General features: G+C 39.3%; 1 protein-coding gene across 1 annotated transcript in view; it reads right to left on the bottom strand.

The window, feature by feature from the left end:
• The window catches only part of LOC130835712 (ATP-binding cassette sub-family C member 4-like), a 153,346-nt gene that overhangs the window by 77,781 nt on the left and 49,654 nt on the right, over nt 1-25,911 (bottom strand). Inside the window, exons 15-19 of the mRNA XM_057707474.1 lie at nt 22,439-22,648; nt 20,955-21,095; nt 20,093-20,130; nt 19,610-19,704; nt 17,684-17,830 (exon numbers count right to left, since the gene is read on the bottom strand). Of these exons, the coding sequence (XP_057563457.1) occupies nt 17,684-17,830; nt 19,610-19,704; nt 20,093-20,130; nt 20,955-21,095; nt 22,439-22,648 (631 nt within the window). The remainder of the gene's footprint in view (nt 1-17,683; nt 17,831-19,609; nt 19,705-20,092; nt 20,131-20,954; nt 21,096-22,438; nt 22,649-25,911) is intronic.

Below are 25,911 nucleotides of genomic sequence, written 5' to 3'. Positions count from 1 at the left end.
GAACAAACAGAGATGAATAAGATAATAACTGAAATGAAAAATACACTAGAAGGAATCAATAGCAGAATAACTGAGGCAGAAAATGAATAAGTGAGCTGGAAGACAGAGTGGTAGAAATCACTGCCATAGAACAGAAGAAAAAAGAATGAAAAGAAATGAGCACAGTCTCAGAGACCTCTGGGACCACACCAACATTCACATTAAAGGGGTCCCAGAAGGAGAAGAGAAAGAGAAAGAGCCTGAGAAAATATCTGAAGATATTACAGCTGAAAAATTTCCTCACATGAAAAAGGAATCACTCACTCAACTCCAGGAAGTTCAAAGAGATCCATACAGGATAAACCCAAGGAGGCACACACTGAGACATATATTAATCAAACTGACAAAAATTAAAGACAAAGAAAAAATATTAAATGCAACAAGGGAAAAGCAACAGATAACGTACAAGGGAATACCCATAAGGTTATCAGCTGATTTTTCAGCAGAAACTCTGCAGGCCAGAAGGGAGTGGCAAGATATATTTCAAGTGATGAAAGGAAAAAACATACAACTAAGAATACTCTTCCCAGCAAGGCTCTCATTCAGATTTGATGGAGAAATTAAAAACTCAAAGGACAAGAAAAAGCTAAGAGAATTCAGCACCACCAGGCCAGCTTTACAACAAATGCTAAAGGAACTTCTCTAGGAGGGAAAGAGACCAGCAACTTATAACATTTTACATGTAAAGACTGCTATATCAAAAACTCATAGGACCAGCAAACCTCAAAACTACAATAGACACACACACACACAAAACACCTGAAACTCAATAGTAAAGATGGTCATCAAATCACAGAAGAAGAGAACAAAAGAAGGGAAGAAACAAGACTTATGAAAGAGGAAGGGAAGAAATAAGACCTACAAAAAAAAACAGAAAACAATTAAGAAAATGCCAATAGGAACATACATATCAATAATTACCTTAAATGTAAATAGATTAAATGCTCCAACCAAAAGATATAGGCTGGCTGAAAGGAAAAAAACAGGACCTGTATATATGCTGTCTACAAGTGACCCACTCAGACCCAGGGACACATACCGACTGAAAGTTTGGGGGTGAAAAAAGATATTCCATGCAAATGGAAATCAAAAGAAAGCCGGAGTAACAATACTCACATCAGACAAAACAGACTTGAAAATAAAGACCGTTACAAGAGACAATGAAAAACACTACATAATGATTTAAGGATCAATCTAAGAAGAAGATGTAACAATTGTAAATATATATGCAGCCAACAAAGGAGCACCTCAATATATAAGGCAAATGCTACAACCATAAAGGGGAAATCAACAGTAACACAATAACAGTGGGGGACTTTAACACCCCACTTATACCAATGGACAGATCATCCAGACAGAAAATTAATAAGGAAACACAAGCCTTAAATGACATATTATACCAGAGAGACTTAATTGATATCTAGAGGACACCCAATCCAAAAGCAGCAGAATACACTTACTTCTTAAAAGCACATGGAATATTCTCCAGGATAAATGACATCGTGGGCAACAAATCAAGCCTTGGTAAATTTAAGAAAATTGAAATCATATAAAGCATGTTTTCTGACCACAAGACTATAAGATTAGAAGTCAATTACAGGAAAAAAAGTGTAAAAAACACAAACCCATGGAAGCTAAATGATATGATACTAATAACGAATCACTGATGAAATCAAGGAGGAAATCAAAAAATACCTAGAGACAAGTGACAATGAAAACACAATGATCCAAAACTTATGGGACATAGCAAAAGCAGTTTAAGAGGGAACTTTATAGCGATACAATCTTAGGAAAGATGAAAAATCTCAAAAAAACAGCCTAACCTTATATATAAAGCAACTAAAAAAGAAGAACAAAAGAAACTAAAGTTAGTAGAAGGAAAGAAATCATAAAGATCAGAGCAGAAGTAAATGAAATAGAGATAAAAAAAACAAAGCAAAGATCAATGAAACTAAAAGCTGGTTCTTTGAGAAGATAAACAAAATTGATAAACCTTTAGCCAAACTCATCAAGAAAAAAAAGGAGAGGACTCAAGTAAAATTAGAAACAAAAAAGGAGAAATTAAAACAGACACAACAGAAATAGGAAGGATCATAAGAGACTATTACAAGCAACTATATGCCAATAAATTGGACAACCTAGAAGAAATGGACAAATCCTTAGAGAGGTACAACCTTCCAAAACTGAATCAGGAGAAACAGAAAATATAAACTGACTAATCACACGTACTGAAGTTGAAACTGTGACTGAAAAACTTCCAAAACAAAAACCAAACAAACAAACAAACATCCAGGGCCAGATGGCTTCACAGGCAAATTCTATCAAACATTTAGAGAAGAGTTAACACCTATGCTTCTGAAAATTCCAAAATTTGCAGAGGAAGGAACACTCCCAAGCTCATTGTATGAAGCCACCATCACCCCGATACCAAAACTGGACAAAGATATCACATAAAAAGAAAATTAAAGGCCAATATTACCGATCAACATTTAAATACAAAAATCCTCAATAAAATACTAGCACACCAAATCCAACAACACATTAAAACAATCATATGCCATGATCAAGTCGGATTTATCCAAAGGATACAAGGATTCTTCAAAATATGTAAAATAATAAATGTGATACACCACATTAAAAAACTAAGGAATGAAAACCTTATGATCATCTCCATAGAAGCAGGAAAAGCATTTGACAAAATCCAACACCAATTTATGATGCACTCTCCAGAAAGTGGGCATAGAGGGAACACACCTCAACATAATAGAGGCCAGATATAACAAACCCACAGCAACCATCATTCTCAATGGTGAAAAACTAAAAGAATTTCCTCTAAGATCAGGAACAAGACAAGGATGTCCACTCTCACCACTTTTATTCAACATAGTTTTGGAAGTCCGAGCCATGGCATTCAGAGAGGAAAAAGAAATAAAAGGAATCCAAATTAGAAAAGAAGGAGTAAAACTGTCACTGTTTGCAGATGACATGATACCAGACACAGAAAATGATAAATATGCACCAGAAAACTACTAGAGTTCATCAGTGAATTTGGTGAAGATGCAGTATACAAAATTAATGCACAGAAATCTCTTGCTTTCCTATACACTAATGCTGAATGATCAGAAAGAGAAATTAAGGAAACAATCCCATTTACCATCACATCAAAAGGAATAAAATGCCTAGGAATAAACCCACCTAAAAGGCAAAAGGCCTATACTCAGAAAACTATAAGATATTGATGAAAGAAATCAAAGATGACACAAAAAGATGGAGAGATAAACCATGTTCTTGGATTGGAAGAATCAATATTGCCAAAATGAGTATACTACCCAAAGTAATCTACAGATTCAATGCAATGCCTATCACATTACCAATAGCATTTTTCACGGAATTAGAACAAAAATTTTTACAATTTGTGTGGAAACACAAAAGACCCCAAGTGCCAAGGCAATCTTGACAAAGGAAAACGGAGCTGGAGGAATCAGGCTCCTTGACTTCAGATTATATCACAAAGCTATAGTCATCAAAACAGTATGGTACTGGCACAAAAACAGAAATATAGATCAATAGAATATGATAGAAAGTCCAGAGATAAACCAATGCACCTATGGTCAACTAATCTATGACAAAAGAGGTAAGAATATACAATGGAGAAAAGACAACTTCTTTAATAAGTGGTGCTGGGAAAACTGGACAGCTATATGTGAAAGAATGAAATTAGACCATTCTCTAACACCACAAAAATAAACTCAAAATGGATTAAAGACCTAAATATAAGACCCAATACTATAAAGCTCTTAGAGGAAAACATAGCCAGAATACTCTCTGACATAAATCACAGGAAGATCTCTTTTGATCCATCTCCCACAGTAATGAAAATTAAAAAATAAATAAATAAACAAATGGGACCTAATTAAACTTAAAAGCTTCTGCACAGCAAAGGAAACCATAAACAAAAAAAAGACAACTCAGAATGGGAGAAAATATTTGCAAATGATCCAAACCACAAGGGATTAATCTCAAAAATACACAAACAGCTCATGTAGCTTAATATCAAATAAACAACCCAATCAAAAAATGGGCAGAAGATCTAAACAGACATTTCTAAAGAAGACGTACAGATGGCCAAAAAGCACATGAAAAGATGTTCAACATCACTAATTATTAGAGAAATGCAAATCAAAACTACCATTACCTAACACCAATCAGAATGGCCATCATCAAAAACTCTGTAAACAATAAATTCTGGAGACAGTATGGATAAAAAGGGAATACTTCTACACTGCTGGTAGGAATGTAAATTGTTACAGCCACTATGGAGAATAGTGTGGAGGTTCCTTCAGATACTAAAAATAGAGCTACCATATGATCCAGCAATCCCACTCTTGGGCATATAACCTAGAAGAACACAGTTTGAAAGGATACATGCACCCCGATCTTCATTTTGCAGCACCGTTTACCACAGCCAGGACATAGAAGCAATCTAAATGTCCACTGATGGAAGAATGGATAAAGAAGATGTGATGCATATATATAATGGAATATTACTCAGCCATATAAAAGAACAAAATAATGCCATTTGCAGCAACATGAATGGACCTAGAGATAGTCATACTGAATGAAGTCAGACAGAGAAAGACAAATATCATGTGATACTGCTTATATATGGAAACTAAAGGGTACAAACTAACTTACAAAACAGAAATAGAATCACAGATGTAGAAAACAAACTGATGGTTACCAACGGGGAAAGTGGAGAGGGACAAATTGGGAAATTGGGATTAAGAAATATACACTACTATATATAAGATAGATAACTGATAAGGACCTACTATACAGCACAGGGAAATACTCAATTCTCTGTATTGACCTATATGGGAAAAGAATCTAAAAAGAGGGGATATGAGGATATGTGTAACTGATTCACTTTGCTGTGCAACAGAAACTAACAACATTGTAAATCAGTTATCTTCCAATAAAAAATTTTTTGAAAGTACTTTTCATGTATGTTAGCCTTGAGTTCACACCTAGATTGTATACTCTTTGAACACATGGGCCACATTTCACACACAATCTTTAACAAAATGCACAGTGCCGGGCACAGGGTGGGTGGTAGTGCTCAAACAGGATTTACTAATAAAGCACCATAAACCCAGTGGCTTTCCAACTTTTTTTTGTAACATGGGAAACCTTCTGAGCAGATACACAAACACATAACACAAAGCTAAAAAAATGAATATTTAAAGTGGTTCTTACTCAAGAGAGACTGTAAGGCCAGGAACCCACTCAGTGAGTATCTCGCTACATGTCTATCAGGAGACACAGAAAGATTATGGAGTCCATCAACCCCCTAGTCTTCCTCAATGTATAAACACGTGGGGGACCTACTAGTTCATGGAAGGTTCCTGAAGATCCGAGTGACGTTAGATGTGAAACAGCCCAATACTCACGGGAACAATGCTTCCCAAACTTTAATTTGTACACGAATCTCCAGGGATCTAGTTAAAACGTATACTCTCAAGAGTGCCGGGTGGGGCCTGAGACTCTGGATTTCTAGCAGCTCCAGCTGATGCTGCTGGTCCAGGGACCACACTTTGAACAACAAGGAAGAAACCGAACATTTCTGATGAGGCTCTTTTGTCAGCCATACCCACCTCTGAGAGCTGAAGCCTCCCTGCTTTGATTTACCTCTGTGCTTGTTTCAAAAGCACCTGGAATTTGACGGAGATGCTTTTCAGCTGTGCTTTGAGATATATGCAGTGGTAAACTCCGCTGAACAGGCTCTGACCTGACCACAGGAATGTGTCTGCACAGATGAGACCTGAAGGTATCCAAAAGTGACTTTTGCTTCATTTCCATACTAAGATCTCTGCCCAAGGGGAATGTGTACCCTGCTAGGAACAATCCCTGCCGTGTGCTAAGGAGCATGGAGGACTGCTCATGCCCCAGCTACCCCATCTGTCTCTGGAAATCTCTGCCCCTTTCCTAGAGCCCCAGTGATGTGCCTGCCTCCTGCCCCTTAAAATTCCTTCCTCGGGGAGAAAGTGTTTTTAGAGCACGAGCTCTCCCTTCTCTATTCCTTAATCAATGAATAAAGTTTCTGCTCTGCTGTACAGAACTGGGTTACATAAGTGGCATTTGCAACTCCTGGAAAGGAGAACCCAGTGAAGGGTCACTGACCCAGTGGGGATCAGTAACAACTTCTATCTCAAGAACATTTAAATTAACCTTGTCTTACCCACATGTATAATTATTGCCTTTTTAAATTTTATTTTTCGCTTCCAGGAGTTAATGACTACTGGTCTCCTTTTTATTAACACAAATTAAATTACAATACAGACATTATTAGGGCCGAGGTTTTATCTGTTTCATTCACTGCTGATACCCCGGTGCCTGGACCAGTGCCTCACACATGGATGGCACCTGAACACATTCTGCATGAATCAATAAAACAAGCCCTTCTGCTATAAAATTCTGTTTCCAAATTTCAATCTCTATTGATATGTTGTTGTCTTTTTTTGTTGTCTGTTGTTTTCCAACCTGGGAACATTCATGTTTGAACATGAAGTGTCTGGTTCATCATACTGTCATCAGCAAAGCCCATTAACAATCCCCAGGAAATAAAATTAGAAGCTGGGTAATAAAATAAAGTCTAACCTTTTTATTTTTTTTCCTTTGTGCTTAGTCTCGTTTCACTTGCTCATAGGGTACCACGTGCAGAGGCCTTGGACCCAGTACTTTAGCCCAGAGTCACTGGTGCAAAATGGCTTCAAGATGGTGGGGGTGGGGTGTGTGTGGGGACAAGAACCCTATAAAGCAGCCCTGCCGAGGGCCTTTAAGTGACAGAGTGTACTCCAGAGCACACGCTTGCACCTCTCCATTCTTTGATGAAAGAATAAAGCTCTCCTTTGCTTCCGAACCAAACTTGGGCTCATTTTATTGCAGTGAGCACCACCGGGCAGAAGGACCGTTGCTGGGGACTGACTCACCCAGGTTATAGAGATTCAGGAAATTCATGTTGACACATCTGTGATACAGAGTTATTTAGTGGACACATCTGAAAGCTCTATTAAATATCTACTAATAACATGAGCCATAACATCACAGGCAGGGCTGGTGTTAAGCTGGTATGAAGGGTGATGGCCAAAGTGGCCGTTGACAGCCCAGCTCCTTCTGATTGGCTAATCCCTGCTCCACTGGAAGCTGAATACTTTGAACATCACTCTTGGTTAGAAGAGTTCCAGGAATTCTCTCTTGCCTAATCATAATTAAAGTGAAACACTTAAAATAACTCCACCTCAAAAGTAATTATGTAAGTTACTGAGGTTGAATGAATAGATTAACAAGTGAGCAAATGACTGAAAGAATGAATGAAGACCGATGGTCATATATCCCCATATCCCCTCCCCCTTGAGCCTCTCTCCCACCCACCCTATACCACCCCTCTAGGCCATCACCAATCACCGAGTTGATCTCCCTCTGTTTTGCAGTTGCTTCCCACTAACTGTCAATTTTACATTTAGTAGTGTATAAACATCAATGCTACTCTCTCATTTTGTCCCAGCTTCTTTTGGAAACTAGCACTACAGTGTAAAGCAATTATACTCCAATAAAGATCTTGGGGGGAAAAAAAAGACAGATGGTCAAATAAAACACAGGATTGATTAGGAAAGTCCAGGGGCTTCAAAGCCCCCTCATCCCAGGCCTTACCCTGTCCTGAGACCCAGGGCAAGTCTCTTCACCTATTGCTAAGTGTGGTAGGGGATTGACCTTGAAGGAGTGGATACACCTCACAAATTGCCCCGAGAAACCACTCTACTGCAGCCACCATCAATGCTTTGCTGCAGTGAGTGGTTGATATTTTACATTGCCTAAACATTGAGAAAAAGAAAAAAAGAAACAAAAAGCAAACTTGGGGGACTTCCCTGGTGGCACAGTGGTTAAGAATACACCTGCCAATGCAGGGGACAGGGGTTTGATCCCTGGTCCAGGAAGATTCCACATGCTACGGAGCAACTAAGCTCATGTGCCACAACTACTAACTGCGCTTTAGAGCCCGTGAGCCGCAACTACTGAGCCCATGTGCTGCAACTACTGAAGTCCATGTGCCTAGATCCCATGCTCCACAGCAGCAGAAGCCACTGCAATGAGAAGTCCGGGCACCACAACTAAGAGTAGCCCTGGCTCGCCACAACTAGAGAAAGCCCACACACAGAAACAGAGATCCAACACAGCCAAAAAATAATAAATAAAATAAATAAGATTCTCTTTAAAAAAAAAAAGGAAAGTAGAATATACTAACTTGGTATTAGAATTTGGGCTTTAGGGGAATTCCCTGGCGGTCTAGTGGTTATGACTCAGTACTTTCATTGCTGGGGGCCTGGGTTCCATCCCTGGTGAGGGAACTAAGATCCCGCAAGGCCAGGAAAAAAGAAAAAAGAAAATCTTAAGAAGCTAGACCAGGCTAGTTCCTTTACCCCTGGATCTTGTGCAAATATGACGCAGGCTGTCACACAGGAGTCTGGCTCACGGCTCACGTCAGGTCAGGTATGGACAGTGGACAGTAACAGGCAGGAAAACCTCCACAACAGTGGCTCTGAAACATTGCGCGTCTGATGAAAGCTATGGAGCGAGTCCACTGGAAAATGCCCATGTGCTCAGTTTCATGATTTCTGGGGATTCCTAAACCATGAACCGTAGGACGTGGGGTGGCCACAGAGTGACGTGGGCCAGGTAAGAACTGCCGATTCTGATGGAACAGGACGCCACCTATCACAGGACTCCTCCTGCCACAGGAATGCACATTCTGTATCCATGGAGGGTATATTTTCTGGCCTAGAATACCTCAACTGTCTTTCAAGGTGAAATGCACAGTCTCTATCTCATATCTCCAAGAGAATTATAACTGCCAACAGATGAAATCTCTGTCATGAAGCAGATCTCTGAAACAGTAGACAGTGTGTGGAAACTACTATCACAAAACTCCTCTGAAGTTTTACAACTTATTTTTGGTTTTCTTTTTCATCAAATTATTTCCAAGCGAATTCTGCTGGATGATAGAATGACTGAGCTTCAGAGCTGCAGGCCTCTCAGACATGACTGCAGCTGACTGCCAAGACTCAGGACAGGTAGTTGCTCCCTGCCTAACACAGCTTCCTGGCAGGCAGGTGTTCATGGAGTAAGAACTGTCTGTCTTCACTCAGGTCTCTCCACCCAAAACTATGCATTTCTTCACCTACCTCAATGCCATTATACCCAGCCAGTAAGTTAGGGTATTTAAATGGTTAGTTTATTAATGTTAATTTGGACGTTTTTATAGTATAGTTGCATTTGTTCTGTCACATTTGTTATGCCTTTAATACATTTAAAAATATAGGTAATCTAGAGTTTATAAGAATTAACCAGGAACTTCTTTTTGCCCCAGGATACTTCAACCATATTTTGTGCAAGAGGAAGTTTTGAAGTATCAGAATGGCCGTCTGATAGAAATGCAGAAGGATTTCCTGGAATTAACTAGAGTGAACAAATCATGAAATGTCTCTAAGAATAAGCCGTGTGTAAATAAAATTTGAAGGCTCAACAACCTAAAATTTCCTTAGGTCAACTTCACTTTTCACTTGTGAAATTTGACATTTTTCATGCTTTTTGAAAAAGGTGAATACATAGAGGCTCTACATTTTGACCAGCAGCATTTTCTATAAAAATTGTAAATTGCTGCTACTCCTAAGTGCATCCACTTCCCTGGAATAATTCCAACGTACCATTTATTTTTAAATTTTACTTTTGGCTGCATTGGGTCTTCATTGCTATGCACTGGCTTTCTCTACTTTTGGCAAGCGGGGGCTACTCTTCATTGCGGTGCACAGTCTTCTCAGTGCAGTGGCTAAGTTGTTGTGGAGTACAGGCTCTAGGCATGTGGGCTTCAGTAGCTGCAGTGTGCGGGCTCAGCAGTTGTGGCTCGTGGGCTCTAGAGCAGAGGCTCAGTAGTTGTGGAGCATGGGCTTAATTGCTCTGTGGGATCTTCCTGGACCAGAGATTGAAACCTATGTCCCCTGCTTTGGCAGGTGGAATCTAAACCATTGTGCCACCAGGGAAGTCCCCCCAAAAGTTCCATTTAAATATAATTTACTTTATAAAATTTCCAACTATCTTTCCTTAATTACACAATAGACTTCTGTAATAAACTTTAGCTGTATCATTTTTAAATAGAAAGTAAATAAGATGTTTAGTACTTATATGCAAAACTGAGCTTTCCCAGGGTGCCACTGCTCACTCACTCCCAGGGGAAGGAGCCACTATTGTACCCTCTCTCTCCCCACACACCGGCACTTACAGACGAACAATAGAACAATAAAAGAAGCTCTGATGGTTGCAGAGTAATACAAAAAGCCCAAGGCAGGTAGAAGAACATTTACAGCGGAGACCCCAAGGAAAAGGAAATATTATTATTAATTCTATTGATCTGGTCCATTCTGGGGTCAGTTCTAGCTTTTTTTTTTTTTAATTAATTACGATCTTAGTCCTAAGGGATCTACACATATTATAACATATTTTTTTACTCTTTAGTCTATTTTCTCTTCTATTTTTATTTTTAGACTTTTTATATATTCTTATTTCTAGCTAAGTTTTTTGTATTGCTGACTTTATCTCTCCTACCTTCTTTCCTTATCTTTTATACATCTCTATTTTTTTCTCTTTTCTTTTTCTTTTCATATTTCCAGTCATACTACACTCTTCCATTGCCCTGTCTTCTAACTTTTTTTAGTTTATTTTATCTTAATGTACTTATAATCAATATTATCACTCTGCTCTGTTTCCTTGCTTTATTCTCCGGATGACACACTGCTTTGGTTTTCATTATTAGGTTTTATCTTTATCTTAGTTCTAATTATAATTGTCTGATTTTGTTTTGGGAATCTTCAGTCTGCCTGGTGGTACTCTTGCTCTTTATTATATTTGATCCTAGCTTTCAATATCTCCCTAGATTTGTGTTTGTGTGTATGGGTTTTCATTTTTTTTTTTTTTTTTTTTTTTGGTTTTGAATTTCTGTTGGTTTTCTCTTTGATTGTCTGACTGCATACTGGTGTTCTTCTGTCAGGTCTTTCTAGTGCCTTATGTTCTACTGGATTCAGTATTTGTGCGTCTTGTACATGCATGTGTTTCCTTGATTCAGTATTTGTTTGACTCAACACTCTTCCATTAGTCTGGGGCTTGGAAAGTCTTTTTTAAACCCCTTTATTGCCAGGACAAGCAACATCCGAAGTCTGGAGTATTCCATCAGAAGTCAAGCAGGAGGCTCTTGGGAGGGAGCACTGAATCCAAGATGCTAGACTACTAGGGAGTCCTCAGTCACAGGGAAGATTAACTGCAGAGAACTCTCATGGAGACCTGTATCAGAGTCTAAGACCTAGCTTCCTCCAACTGTCTGCAACTTCCAGTGCTGGGCACCTCATACCAAACTACAAAGAAGACAGGAACACAAACCCACCCATCAGCACGCAGACTACCTAAAGTCATATTAACCTCACAGATACCCTAAAACAAACCACCTGACATGGCCCTGCTCATCAGAAAGAAAAGACACAGAGTCACACACCAGAAAGCAGACACCAGACCCCCCCCACCAGAAAGCCTACTCAAGACACTGGACAAACCCCACCACAGGGGTCAGAGAGCAGAAACAAGAGGAATTACTACTAGACAGCAAAGGGAAAGGAGACAGCAAATCCTATAAATTAGACAAAATAAGAAAACAAAGAAACACCATGCAGGCAAAGGAACAGGAAAAAAAACCCCACAACACCAAATAAATGAAGAGGAAATAGGAAAACTGCTGGAAAAAGAATTCAGAGTAATGACAGTAAAGATGATTCAAATCTTGATAACAAAACACAAAAAATACAAGAAACAGTTAATAAGGACTTAGAAGAACTAAAGAGCAAACAAACAGTAATGGACAACAAAATAACTGAAATTAAAAATACTCTAGATGGTATAAACAGCAGAATAACTGAAGCAGAAAAACGAGCAAGTGAGTTGGAAGACAGAATGGGGAAATAACTGCCACATAGCAGAAAAAAGAAAAAAGAACGGAAGATAGTCTCATAGACTTTGGTAATAACATTAAGTGCACCAACACTTGAATCATAGGCATCTCAGAAGAAGAAGAAAAAAAAGAAAGGGTCTGAGAAAATATTTGAAGAGGTCATAGTGGAAAATTTCCCTAACATGGGAAAGGAAATGATTAATCAAGCCCAAGAAGTGCAGAGAATCCCATATAGAATAAACCCAAGGAGAAATACACCAAGACACATATTAATCAAACTAATGAAAATTAAACACAAAGAAAAAATATTAAAAGCAGCAAGAGAGAAGCCACAAATAACATATAAGGGGAAACCCATGAGGATAACAGCTGATCTTTCTGCAGAAATGCTGTAGGCCAGAAGGGAGTGGCAGGATATACTGAAAGTCCTGAAAGAGAAAAACCTATAGCCAAGAATACTCTACCCAGCAAGAATCTCATTCAGATTTGATGGAGAAATCAAAAGCTTTACAGACAAACAAAAGTGAAGGGAATTCAGCACCACCAAACCAGTCTTACAACAATTGCTAACGGAACTTTTCTAAGTAGGAAACATAAGAGAAGGAAAAGATCTACAAAAACAAACCCAAAACAATTAAGAAAATGGTAATCGGAACATATGTGTCAATAATCACCTTAAATGTAAATGGAATAAATGCTCCGACCTAAAGACCCAGACTGGCTGAATGGATACAAAAACAAGACCCTTCTATATGCTGCCTACAAGAAACCCACTTCAGACCAAGGGACACACACAGACAGAAAGTAAGGGGATGGAGAAAGATATTCCATGCAAATGGAAGTTAAAAGAAAGCTGGAGCAGCAACACTCATATCACACAAATTGGACTTTAAAGTAAAGACTAGTACAGGAGACAAGGAAGGACACTACATAATGATCAAGGGGTCAATCCAAGATGAAGAGATAACAATTGTAACCATCTATGTACCTAACATAGGAGCACCTCAATACATAAGGCAAATGCTAACAGCCATCAAAGGGGAAATGAACAGGAACACAATAATAGTAGGAGACTTTAACACACCACTTACATCAAGGGACAGATCATCCAAACAGAAAATACATAAGGAAACACAATCTTTAAGTGACACATTAGACCACCTCGATTTAATTGATATTTATAGGACAGTCCATCCAAAAACTACAGAATATACTTTGTTTTCAAGTGCACATGGAACATTTTCCAGGATAGATCACATCTTGGGTCACAAATCAAGCCTTGGTAAATTCAAGAAAACTGAAATCATATCAACCATCTTTTCTGACCACAACATCACGAGACTAGATATCAATTACTGGAAAAAAACTGTAAAAAATACAAACACATGGAGGCTTAACAATACACTATTAAACAACCAAGAAAACACTGAAGAAATCAAAGAGGAAATCGAAAAACATCTAGAAACAAATGACAATGAAAACACAGCAACCCAAAACCTATGGGATGCAGCAAAAGCAGTTCTAAGAGGGAAGTTTATAGCAATACAGTCCTACCCCAAGAAACAAGAAAAATTTTGAATAAATAACCTAACCTTACACCTACAAAAATTAGAGAATGAAGAAAAAATAATCCCAAAGTGAGCAGAAGGAAAGAAATCATAAGGATCACATCAGAAATAAATGAAAAAGAAAGGAAGGAAACAATATAAAAATAAAAGCTGGTTCTTTGAGAAGATAAATAAAATTGGTAAACCATTAACCAGACTCATCAGGAAAAAAAGGGAGATGACACAAATCAACAGAATTAGAAATGAAAAAGAAGTTACAACAGACATCGCAGAAATACAAAAGATCATAAGAGACTACTACAAGCAACTATATGCCAATAAATTGGATAACCGGGAGGAAATGGATACATTCTTAGAAAAGTACAATCTTCCAAGACTGAACCAGGAAGAAATAGAAACTATGAACAGACCAATTACAAATACGGAAATTGAGGCAGTGACTAAAAATCTCCCAACAAACAAAAGCCTAGGGCCAGATGCATTCACAGGCAAATTCTATCAAACATTTAGAGAAGAGCTAACACCTATCCTTCTCAAACTCTTCCCAAATATAGCAGAAGAAGGAACACTCCCAAACTCATTCTATGAGGCCATCATCACCCTAATACCAAAACCAGGCAAAGATGTCACACACACAAAAAAAATTACATGCCAATATCACTGATGAATATACATGCAAAAATCCTCAACAATATACTAGCTAACAGAATCCAACAGCACATTAAGAAGATCATACACCATGATCAAGTGGAGTTTATTCCTGAAATGCAAGGATTCTTCAATATACGCAAATCAATCAATGTAATACATCATATAAACAAACTGAAGGATAAAAACCACATGATAATCTCAATAGAGGCAGAAAAAGCTTTTGACAAAATTGAACATCTACTTATGATAAAAAACTCTCCAGAAAATGGGCATGGAAGGAAATTACCTCAACACAATAAAAGCCATATATGAGAAACCAAAAGCCAACATCAATCTAAATGGTGAAAAACTGAAAGCATTCCCTCTAAGAACAGGAACAAGACAAGGGTGTCCACTCTCACCTTTATTATTCAACATAGTTTTGGAAGTGTTAGCCACAGCAATCAGACAAGAAAATGAAATAAAAGGAATCCAAATTGGAAAAGAAGTAAAATTGTCACTCTTTGCAGATGACGTGATATCATACATAGAAAACCCTAAAGACTCTGCCAGAAAAATGCTAGCAGTAATCGATGAATTTAGTAAAGTAGCAGGATATAAAATTAGTGCACAGAAATCTCTTGCATTCCTATACACTAACACCGAAAAAGCAGAAAGAGAAATTAAGGAAACTCTCCCATTTACCACTGCAACAACAAGAATAAAATACCTAGGAATAAACCTGTCTAAGGAGGCAAAAGACCTGTATGCAGAAAACTATAAGACACTGATGAAGGAAATCAAAGATGATATAAACAGATGGACATACATACCATGTTCTTGGATTGGAGGAATCAACATTGTGAAAATGACTATCCTATCCAAAGCAATGTACAGATTCAACGCAATCCCTATCAAATTACCAATGGCATTTTTCACAGAACTAGAACAAGAAATCTTACAATTTGTATGGAAACGCAAAAGACCCCAAATAGCCAAAGCAATCTTGAGAAGGAAAGACGGAGTTGGTGGAATTAGGCTTCCTGACTTCAAACTATACTACAAGGCCACAGTGATCAAGACAGTATGGTACTGGCACAAAAATAGAAAGGAAGATCAATGGAACAGAATAGAGAACCCAGAGGTAAACCCAAGCACATATGGGCACCTTATCTTTGACAAAGGAGGCAAGAATATGCAGTGGAAAAAAGACAGCCTCTTCAATAAGTGGTGCTGGGAAAATTGGACAGCAACATGTAAAAGAACGAAATTAGAATACTTCCTAACACCATACACAAAAAATAAACTCAAAATGGATTAAAGAGCTAAATGTAAGGCCAGATACTATAAAACTCCTAGAGGAAAACGTAGGAAGAACACTCTATGACATAAATCAGACTAAGATCCTTTTTCACCCACCTCCTAGAATAATGGAAATAAAATCAAGAATAAACAATTGGGAGCTAATGAAACTTAAACGCTTTTGCACAGCGAAAGAAACCATAAACAAGACAAGAAGACAACCCTCAGAATGGGAGAAAGTACTTGTGATGAAAGCAACTGACAAAGGATTAATCTCCAAAATATACAAGCAGCTCATGCAGCTTAATACCAAAAAAGCAAATACCCAATCCACAAGTGCGTGGAAGACGTAAATAGACATTTCTCCAAAGAAGACACGCAGATGGCTAAAAAACACATGAAAAGATGCTCAACAACACTAATCATTAGAGAAATTCAAGTCAAAGCCACAATGAGGAATCACCCCACACCAGTCAGAATGGCCACCATCAAGAAATCCAGAAACAATAAATGTTGGAGAGGGTGTGGAGAAAAGGGAACTCTCCTGCACTGTTGGGAATGTAAGTTGGTACAGCCACTATGGAAAACAGTTTGGAGGTTCCTTAAAATACTAAAAAAGGGGCTTACCTGGTGGCACAGTGGTTAAGAATCTGCCTGCCCTTGCAAGGAACACAGGTTCAAGCCCTGGTCCAGGAAGATCCCACATGCTGCAGAGCAACTAAGCCTGTGTGCTACAACTACTGAGCCTGCACTCTAGAGCCCTCGAGCCACAGCTACAGAAGCCTGCACACCTAGAGCCCGTGTTCCACAATGAAGAGTAGCCCCTGCTCTCCACAACTAGAGAAAGTCCATGTGCAGCAATGAAGACCCAACATAGCCCATAAATTAATTAATTAATTAATTAATTAATTTAAAAAAACTAAAAATAGAACTATCATATGATCCAGTAATCCCACTACTGGGCATATACCCAGAGAAAACCATAATTCAAAAAGAAACATGTACCATAATGTTCATTGCAGCACTATTTACAATAGCCAGGACATAGAAGCAACCTAAATGCCCAGCAACAGATGAATGGATATAGAAGATGTGGCACATATATACAGTGGAATATTACTCAGCCATAAAAAGGAATGAAATGGAGCTATATGTAATGAGGTGGATAGATCTAGAGTCTGTCCTACAGAGTGAAGTAAGCCAGAAAGAGAAAAACAAATACTGTATGCTAACTCATATACATGGAATCTAAAAAAATAAAATGGTACTGATGAACCCAGTGACAGGGCAAGAATAAGGATGCAGATGCAGAGAATGGACTGGAGGACAAGGGGTTGGGGGGCGGGTGGCAAAGGGGAAGCTAGGACAAATTGAGAGAGTAGCATAGACATATACACGACCAACTGTAAAATAGATAACTAGCAGGAAGTTGCTGTATAACAAAGAGATATCAACTTGATGATAGGTGGTCCCTTAGAGGGCAGGACAGGGAGAGTGGGAGGGGATATGGGGATATATGTATAAATACAGCTGTTTCACTTTGGTGTACCTCAAAAACTGGTACAAGTGTGTAAAGCAATTGTATTCCAATAAAGAGCTTAAAAAAATTTTTTGAGCTTTCCCTGTGAGACCAAATTAAAATGAACTCAGGAATGTATCTAAGCCCCAATGAAAATGAAGACAAAAACAAAACAAGCAAACAAAAAGCATGCTGTGGATCTTGTTTTGTGGCCTGTTAGTATTACTCATTTATCTATTTTTTTTCCTTCATCTGGGAAAACACACACATGTCCTTCCCCACTTCCAACCCTTTTATCAAATTTATCATATTCATTTGGATTTTGTAGGAGAAAAACAAACCAAAATCGAAAATTTCATCAGGTCAGTCAAAAAATCAATTAACGTCAGCTATTTGCTAGGCATTGCTCTAAATGTTTTACATATATTAATTCTCTTCTTTCTCTCACACACAAAAACATTGAGATTATTATTGTACTAACATCCCTACTGCACAGAGAGAATTGAGGCAGGTGGAGTTTAACTTATTTAAATGCATTAATAAGACACCTTTACTGGAGAAGCTTGGTGTCTGACTTACCTACTGCATTTCTATTGAAGAACAATACTGGAACTCTCAAAATGGACTCCAACATTTTCTTGTGCAAAGTTTGTGAAGAATTAACAAGGACGTAGAATATCAACAGAGATCTCGTGATGCCGAAAAGGATGGTAGCTATAGTTAGAGCTGAAATAAAGAAACATTATTCAGAGAGCACAAGATCTCTGCCTTATCTTCAATGATGCTAAAGCATGGCAGGCAGTTTATAAAGATATTATGTATTTTATCCTATAAATAGAATTCATACATAAATTTATATATATAGAATATAAAATAAATTTATATACATATAATGGGTTCTTTAAAAGCTTAATGCATTCACAAGATACAATTATAAAGAATATAAGATCACGATTTTCCTCGCATTAAACAGAAGCCACAAGAGCTAAAAAAAGATGAAAACTACAATTTCATTCTAGACTTTCCCAATTTAATTACAAGTTCTAATAAAAACTCAGAAAAATGAAAGATAATTATTAAAAAAGTCGATCTTTCCTTCTCCATACTTAAAATCTTACTATTTATAACAGGTCCCACAATTTAAAATTGAGTAATGCTTTGGTACCACTGTATGAATTAACAGGAAATAGGAGAAATTATGTACCATTTCCTTGTAGAAAATGCCCAAGTAGCTTTAAAGAATATGAAAACACCATATTAAATTGCAAGCAGAAAATCTCTTAAATAATGGAGTTGCAAGAGAATACAAATTATATTTTAACACATGATAATTAATCTAAACGAGCAACTAAATTCTCACTGAATTTTAAAGAAACACAAAGCATTTGCAAATGAACATAATTGTTTAAATTTATATTTTATTAATGATATGAGTACCTACTATGCATATAAAAATTAAAATAGCCCTCTGAATATCTATTAAACTCACAGTGCTAAACAGAGTGAAGATAACTTCTATAATAAATATTCCATCAAGTACTTTTTTCCCCTTCAGATGACTGTTACTTAAACTTTGAAAGCTGCTCACATTCCTGAAATCCAACAGGCGTTTTCCTTAGCCCACCATATGAATGTATAACAGAAACCCTTTCTTCTTCCTTTAAGCCCCCATAGTCCACCAATTCAGGAGGTAAACACCTAACAGATTTAGGTTTTTTAGCAAGTGATCAACAGAAAAAATACCAAATTTCAGTGAGTGGGTCCTAACAAAGTTAACTTACTCTACACTTGTGAACGCTTGTATGAGTGTTTCTTGTGGGAGTATTTAAAAGTTTAGAGGAGAGTTTCCTTTAAAAAGTATGTAACACTACATATATTCTAAGGACTTTTGTGAAAACAGATCTGTGTTAATGAGCCTGGCAAGCCAGGTGTTAATCACACAATTGAGGACACAATAACATTGTGATCTCAAGGTAAGAAAGAGAAGGAATCCTGATTCCCAGACACTGGATTTCTCCCTGCTCAGCTTCTCTCCTAAGTTATTAGTGAAGCCCAGGAGATGAGTAGTGTGGAGAAGGGGAGCTCTGCATACCTGGGAAGGAATAATGCTTTTATCTGGGGGGAGCAGGGGGGTCTTTGCTGCCAGAGGATTTCATCCAAATTCAATAAAAGCCAGAGTTTATTCAGACAGAATAGGAACATCCAAACCACAGGGTGGGGATCTGTTTCTAACCCTCTTGCCTATCCATATAATAAGAGTTAGCTAAAGCAACCTATTAGAATAGACAGTAACCACATATTTCCAGTGGCTGATTTTCTGAATGTGCAATCCTGGTTTAGCTTCCAAAATCCAGCACAGAGCAAATTAAGAATCTTCATTCAACCTCTTTCTTCTGGTTGATTTTAAGACATTACTGGATTACTCATTGAAGCCCTAGTTGCTCACACAGGCCCACTGTAGGCACCTCAAGCTCTTGTGTAATAGACCAGATGATTCAACTTTACCTGGATATACTCCTAAGTACCAGTTAAGGTCAACCTCCTCAGCTACGATTTCTTTTCCATATACTTCGGCATACAGGGCACTCTGTTCATTCGCCCTATGGAATAGGAAGAAAAAATATTACACTATAGATGGAATTTAGAAAAATAACAAAGAAAATTAAACTCAATTTGAAATACATGTTTTATGCAGGAAAATGATTCCCAGTTCACAGGGCCCTGTGTCCGTCTACCTCATAAAAATTCAATTTGAGTCATGACTTTCAGTTCTTAAAATTGTCTGAGGACACTGCTAAGGGTCAGACATGGGGAGAGACCATGGGAGGGTCACAGTCCACCAGCAAGAACTTTAATTCTTCTTTAGGGAAACTACATGAAGGTCAGAAGAGGAGGCTGAACAAGCCGCATCTCTCCCTCTGACTCTGTGGGAAACTGAGGCTTCATGTCAATCTTACAGCACTTTGGGTCAGACCAGGAATCACTCACCAGGATGAAAGCCACCAATCCTGAAGGATGTAGGCAACCTGGAGTAGGAAACAACAATCACTCAAACACGGATATTACTGACCCCCTCAAACCCCCACTCAATAGAATGGGTGATGGAAAGTCTCCAGGAAACGGAGACAGTCCTGGCTCAGGTCTGCGCCAGCCCCTCATCCCACACAACCACAGGTCAGGGAGGGCGTGTTACATTTTAAAATCCTTAAAAGACATCTTTTTTTCCCTAGAAGCTCTCTGTCATATACACACAACACTAGTAAGCCCTACTTATTTTGCTCACATAATGTGTTTCAATGCAAATCCAAGTGGACTGTAAAATGCAGTAATAATAGTGTAAATGTTATGATAACCACAATATGCTTTGTAAATATCATTTTCTCATATGAATGGAAAAGTAAAGAAATAAAAGGATATTTATTCTTACGAAAAAAAAGATTTTTCAAATGAAAAAAGCTTGACAGGTACTGTAATGGTCAGTTCTCTATGTCAGCTTATTAAGGCCAGTCTCCAGTTATTTAACCAAATACTTGTCTAGATATTGCTGTGATTGTGCTGGGCCTCATCCAGCCAGACAAAGGCCTTATGAGCAAAACCTGAGGTCTCCTGGAGGAGGAAGAAACTCTGCCTCAACACTACAGTGTCAGCTTCTGCCTGAGTTTCCAGACTGCAGGCCTGCCTTTCTGATTCCCGATTCACCAGCTAGATTCCACAGGCTCATTGGCCAATTCTTTAAAATAAACCTCTTAATGTACATATTAAAAATATTAATAAATTAACTAAATACAGCATAAAGAGTACGTAAATATCAAAGCTGAGGGCACAAACCAAAATAAATGTCCATATTTACCTGAGCTGCGATGTTTACTAGAATAAGGAAAATGATGATAAACCTATGAGTACTGGCTGTGAAGTAATTCTCGTAGGTCTTGAAACCAACTTTTCCCTCCAAACGGCTCTCCAGGGATAGTGTAACCTGTATATTTTCAGCCTGGAAGGGAAAAATGACAGAGAGACAAAATTTTAACTAAAGAACCCCCAAATTTCAAAAGTTGAACAATGCACTCCATTGCAAAGATGTAGAAAAACAGACACATCTCATAGGCTGGTAGGAGTGCAAAATGGTCCATCTCCTACGGAGGAAGGTGTGGAAATATATAGCCAAAACAGATACGCATTTAGCCTTGGACCCAGCCATCCTACTCCTAGGAATCTATTAGAAATGAGGAAACATCATTTGCACAGTGTTATTCATTGTTGGGTGGCTTTGCTTAAAGTCAATCATGACATGATTCAATTCAAGTACGAATGCAGAAGCTTCTTCCAAAATAATACACAAAATGATATGGAGCTAATGTATCCCTGTAGATGACTTGTGTCCATCGGTGATGGAAACTTAAAACATAGTAGGGGCTCAAAATACTAGCCAAATACAGTAAACTGAGGTCACACAGACAGCTGGAGTCATGTGAGTCTGGATAGCAGGGCGACAGCATATGATCCGAATCTATTTGGCTCCTGAATATCAGAGAGGGATTCCTGAGTTTAGAATGCAAGCAACTCATCTGAATATTTATCAGAATCATTTGGGCTCTTGGGTTTGAAGAGTGAGGGTTGGGATATCGAGGAATACCTGTGTATGCATTTAAGGGAGATCTAGTGCATTTCTGCATTTTTGTCTGGAGAACTTAGAATGCATTATAGAGTCACAGGAGCTAAGGATGTCCTGGCTCTATGCTGGCCACTTAGGATTCAAGGTGGATACGAAGTGGTTCTTGGTCTTGAAGAGTAAGAAAGGAAGACGGGAACCAACTCCACATTGTCTGCTGTGTGTCAGGTCCTTTGCACATACTACCTCTGGCCTATCACAAACCATCTGCCAAGGGGGCAAAATAATACAATCAGTCACCTGCAGTGCCAGAACATTCCAACATATAGGAAAAGTAGCTAATTTCATGTGGACCCCAGCAGGACTCAGTCTAAAGGGTCATCAAATTAAGCCCCTGGATACATAAGGGAAGCCAGGGGTCACCAGAGCAAGTAGGATGTAACTGGTAAACTGAAGAGTTCTCATACAAGTGTGAGCCACGTGCACCCAGGAATTCATAGCAGTGCACCCGCTACTGATCTCCATAAGATGCTCCATCCTACACCCAAAGGGGAATTCCAATCAGGCGTCCTCCATGCATGCTCTTTGAATTCTACCAATTCCATAGAATAAGGCCTTGGAATATTAGGGTCTACTTTGAAGATGTCCTGAGCAGAGCAGACTGAAGGTCCATGAGGCCACCAAGAGTGGAAAGACCAGGGCATGCTGTAGGAGGATAAACTCACATCTTGGCCCTCTGAAGCGGCATTTTTCATAGAGGGTCTGGAAGAGTGTTGAGATTGAACTGAAGACTTGGAGGAGGTCTGATTCCTCAGAGTGGGAGTTCCTGGAACTGGAGATGGTTCTGTCTCCTCATTCTCCCTCTTAAAAAAGGAAATGACATCTACACCAGATTTCAGGAACTCAGAATAAGTCCCCCTTTTGACCACTTTGCCCTAAAATAGAGAATATGAGAGGAATGCATTTACATTTGATAATTCTAATCTAATCTAAATACTAATCAAGAAAAGTTTACTGGTCTTAGATTACAATTTTCATAATAAAATATCCTTATAACATGATCCTTAGGTCTGGAATTCTGGTTGACAAATCTAGTTCAGTTCAACTTGACACAGAACTGCACATTCTGTTCTCTACCAAACCCTGTGTTAGGTGCTGGGGGATGTGAATGAAATGTGTGATCACATGTTAAAAATGGAGACCACTGACATAACTACCAAGGGCATTTAGAAAAGCAGAAAGTACAGAGGTTGGTGGGAGTATCAGCTCAGTCTTTTCAGACAACATGGAATTTGAGAGAAGCCTCATTCAAGAAGAAGAATTTTAAAAACAGTCAATCGGGGAGAATATTCCAGGAAAGAAAAAGACTAACCCAGAGGGGCACACAAGCACATCTGCACAGGTAAGACTCACTCATCAAATCTTCCCTGAACATTGTCACAGTATCATGTGTCCTGCTGGGACAAGACATGTAGGAACCAACTCTGGACAGAGAACCCATAAGCTTTGCTTCATAATCTTTACAATTTACCCACAAATGCAGGACTCTCCAGACTGAAAATTCAATATTCTATGTACTAAAGTATTCAAACAAGTTGGCCATGAGACTGGGGTGGCTCTTAATGCCTTGGCAGCCTGTGCCAGCAAACCAAAACCTAAGCCAGAATCAATGCACTTAAATCTGAGAAAAAGCTTAAGAACAACCAATCACAAGCAGCCAACCAGGCTTCCCCTACTCAGGCAACTGCTTAAGCTCCAGTCAATCTAATCATTTTCTTTGGACACGTGTGACACATCATTGCACAGTTTCCCTCCCTTACAAAGTTATGTAAAGTATGTGCAGATGTCTTCACTATTTTATGACCCCCATGAAATAAGACTCAACTGATCCACTCAGGATATAAAACTAAACAGAGGAGGGCAGCTCTGGTTAAGGCAAGTCAGGAAAAAGAAGGTAGCCCAGGATCCTAGCTGGTACCCCTCTTATTCTATGCCCTGAGGTGGTTCCCTGGGAGAAACCCAGTGAAGCCTTTGGGCACCATCTGATGCTGCAGAAGGAGAAAATTATTCAGGGTATATTGTGTCTTGTTCCACCTGGGAGGCAAAATTCACGCACCTTATTTAATGCAATTACCACTTTCCACTTAGTATCTCTAAGATGCACAAAGAAATGACTAGTGATACAAAGATAGTAATTTTACTCAGCAGTCAAGCACTGACAATTCTGAGGGGACAGGGGGACAGCCATCCCCTCCCTGCTGTGAGAGAGGGACCAGACAAAACAGCAAGGATGGACTCCAACTCATCCAGGGGTGCTCACCAGTGGACAAACAGCAGCTCTGAGAGTAGTAAAATTGAGGGTGATCTCCTCAAAAGAAGCAATAAGTGGACCCCAACACATCTGGGGACGGGCTATACAGGTTATTCTCCCTTCCATGGAGTCTGTGCTCAATACAGCCAACGCTGGGGTTTTACACACTAATATCACCCCCTCCAAACATGAAATTGACTGCTTTCAAATTTGAGAAGCCTGAACTCCACATTCCTGAAAGAGTAGATAAGAGTTGACACGTGGAACTGCTTCCAGAGAGGTAGAGGCTATGCATTTTAATAGTCTTTCTTAGGACAGAAATTCATTTGATAAGTGACGGATTTGACCAAGAGCCTGTTGGAACACACAAGAGTTAACAATGGGGGTGCTGAGGCACAGAGACAAACAAGCCAAGGATCAAACCACCACCAAGTCTGAAAATTTCTCACCAATCTCCACTCCACCCCCATGCTAGGCGCTGTGAGGAGAATGGCAGCCCCCCCAAAAAGGTATGTTCAAGCCCTAAACATGACACCTATGAACATGACCTTATTTGGATACATCTTTGTAGATGTCATTAAGATGAGGTCATACTGGAGTAGGATTACCTGAAATCCAATATGACTGATGTCCTTATGAGAAGAGACTTAGATGGACATGGGGACAATGGCCATGTGACATCAGAGGCAGAGACCATAGTGCTGCAGCTGGAAGCCAAGGAAGGCTGGCGAACACCAGAAGCTGGAAGGGATGATTCTCTCCTGGAGCCTTCAGGGAGAGCACGGCCCTGTCAGCATGTTGATGTGGGACTTGCAGCCTCCAGAACAGTAAGATGTTAAATTTCTGTTGTTTTAAGACACCCAGTTTGTGGTACTTTGTTGTGGCAGCTCTAGAACCTGATGTACCAGCCTAAGCCCACACTTCTGTCTTCTCAACTTTGAACTGCTTCTGCTGTTGACCCTCCAGTACACATCAGAGGCATCTTTTAAAACCCGAGTCCACACTGCTCCTCTGCTCTGGACCATGCAATGCCTTCCATCCCACTTCCGGGCCTGCTGCCCACTGCTCAGAAAACAGCTCCCTCCACAGCCCCCCGCTCACTCTCACACACACTGCCACCCTGCCATGCCTCCAACCTGCCAGGCCAGCTCCTTCCTTAGGATCCCTACCTCAAATCCCCCTCCCCCAGGTGACTACATGGCCCCCAATTTCGTGTCACTCAGGCCCCATGAGGCACCACCTCCTCAGGGAGGCAGCCAGGATGTCAGCCCCACCCCTCTCTCTTTCCTCACATTTGTCCCCATAAGAACAGGAGCCCCATGAAGGCAGGGTCTTGTCCTACTGCTGCACAGGCTCCAACACGTATCAGGCACATAAAAAGCCCTGGGCAGTGAGACCAGCAACTGGCTACACCAGCAGAGTGGGTGTCTCTGACCAGGGTGCTCGGCTACCCAACCTCCCTTCTGGTATTAATGGAAAATGCTCTTTAGGTAAACTGCGCATGACAATCACGTGAATACAAACAGCGCTTAGTATCTCCAATTTCCAAATGGCACAGCTCAATTTAAGTTACGGAGGGGAAAACAAAAAGTTGTAAATGAAACAGCATAATTATCCTTAACAAATTTCACTAGAACAGTGATAATTCAGTAACCCTGCGGTAGCACTTTTATATACTTTAGGGTTTGTGTGGCTTAGAGTGTAGTAGTGACATTTCTACAGGTCTTCTGATTCATCCTCAAAGGTATGAATACCACCTGCTCTGAAAAGAGGGTGTAAAACTAAGGAAGAAGAAAGCATTTACCACGAACCCGAGGAGAGTGACCTGCTAGAAGGCCTGCCCTTCAACACACCTGAGTATTAGCAAGTTCCACAGACTTTTAGAAA

Source organism: Hippopotamus amphibius, chromosome 14 (assembly GCF_030028045.1).
Source record: "Hippopotamus amphibius kiboko isolate mHipAmp2 chromosome 14, mHipAmp2.hap2, whole genome shotgun sequence".
NCBI classification, from domain to species: domain Eukaryota; kingdom Metazoa; phylum Chordata; class Mammalia; order Artiodactyla; family Hippopotamidae; genus Hippopotamus; species Hippopotamus amphibius.
This window is presented reverse-complemented; position numbering and strand designations above follow the sequence as displayed.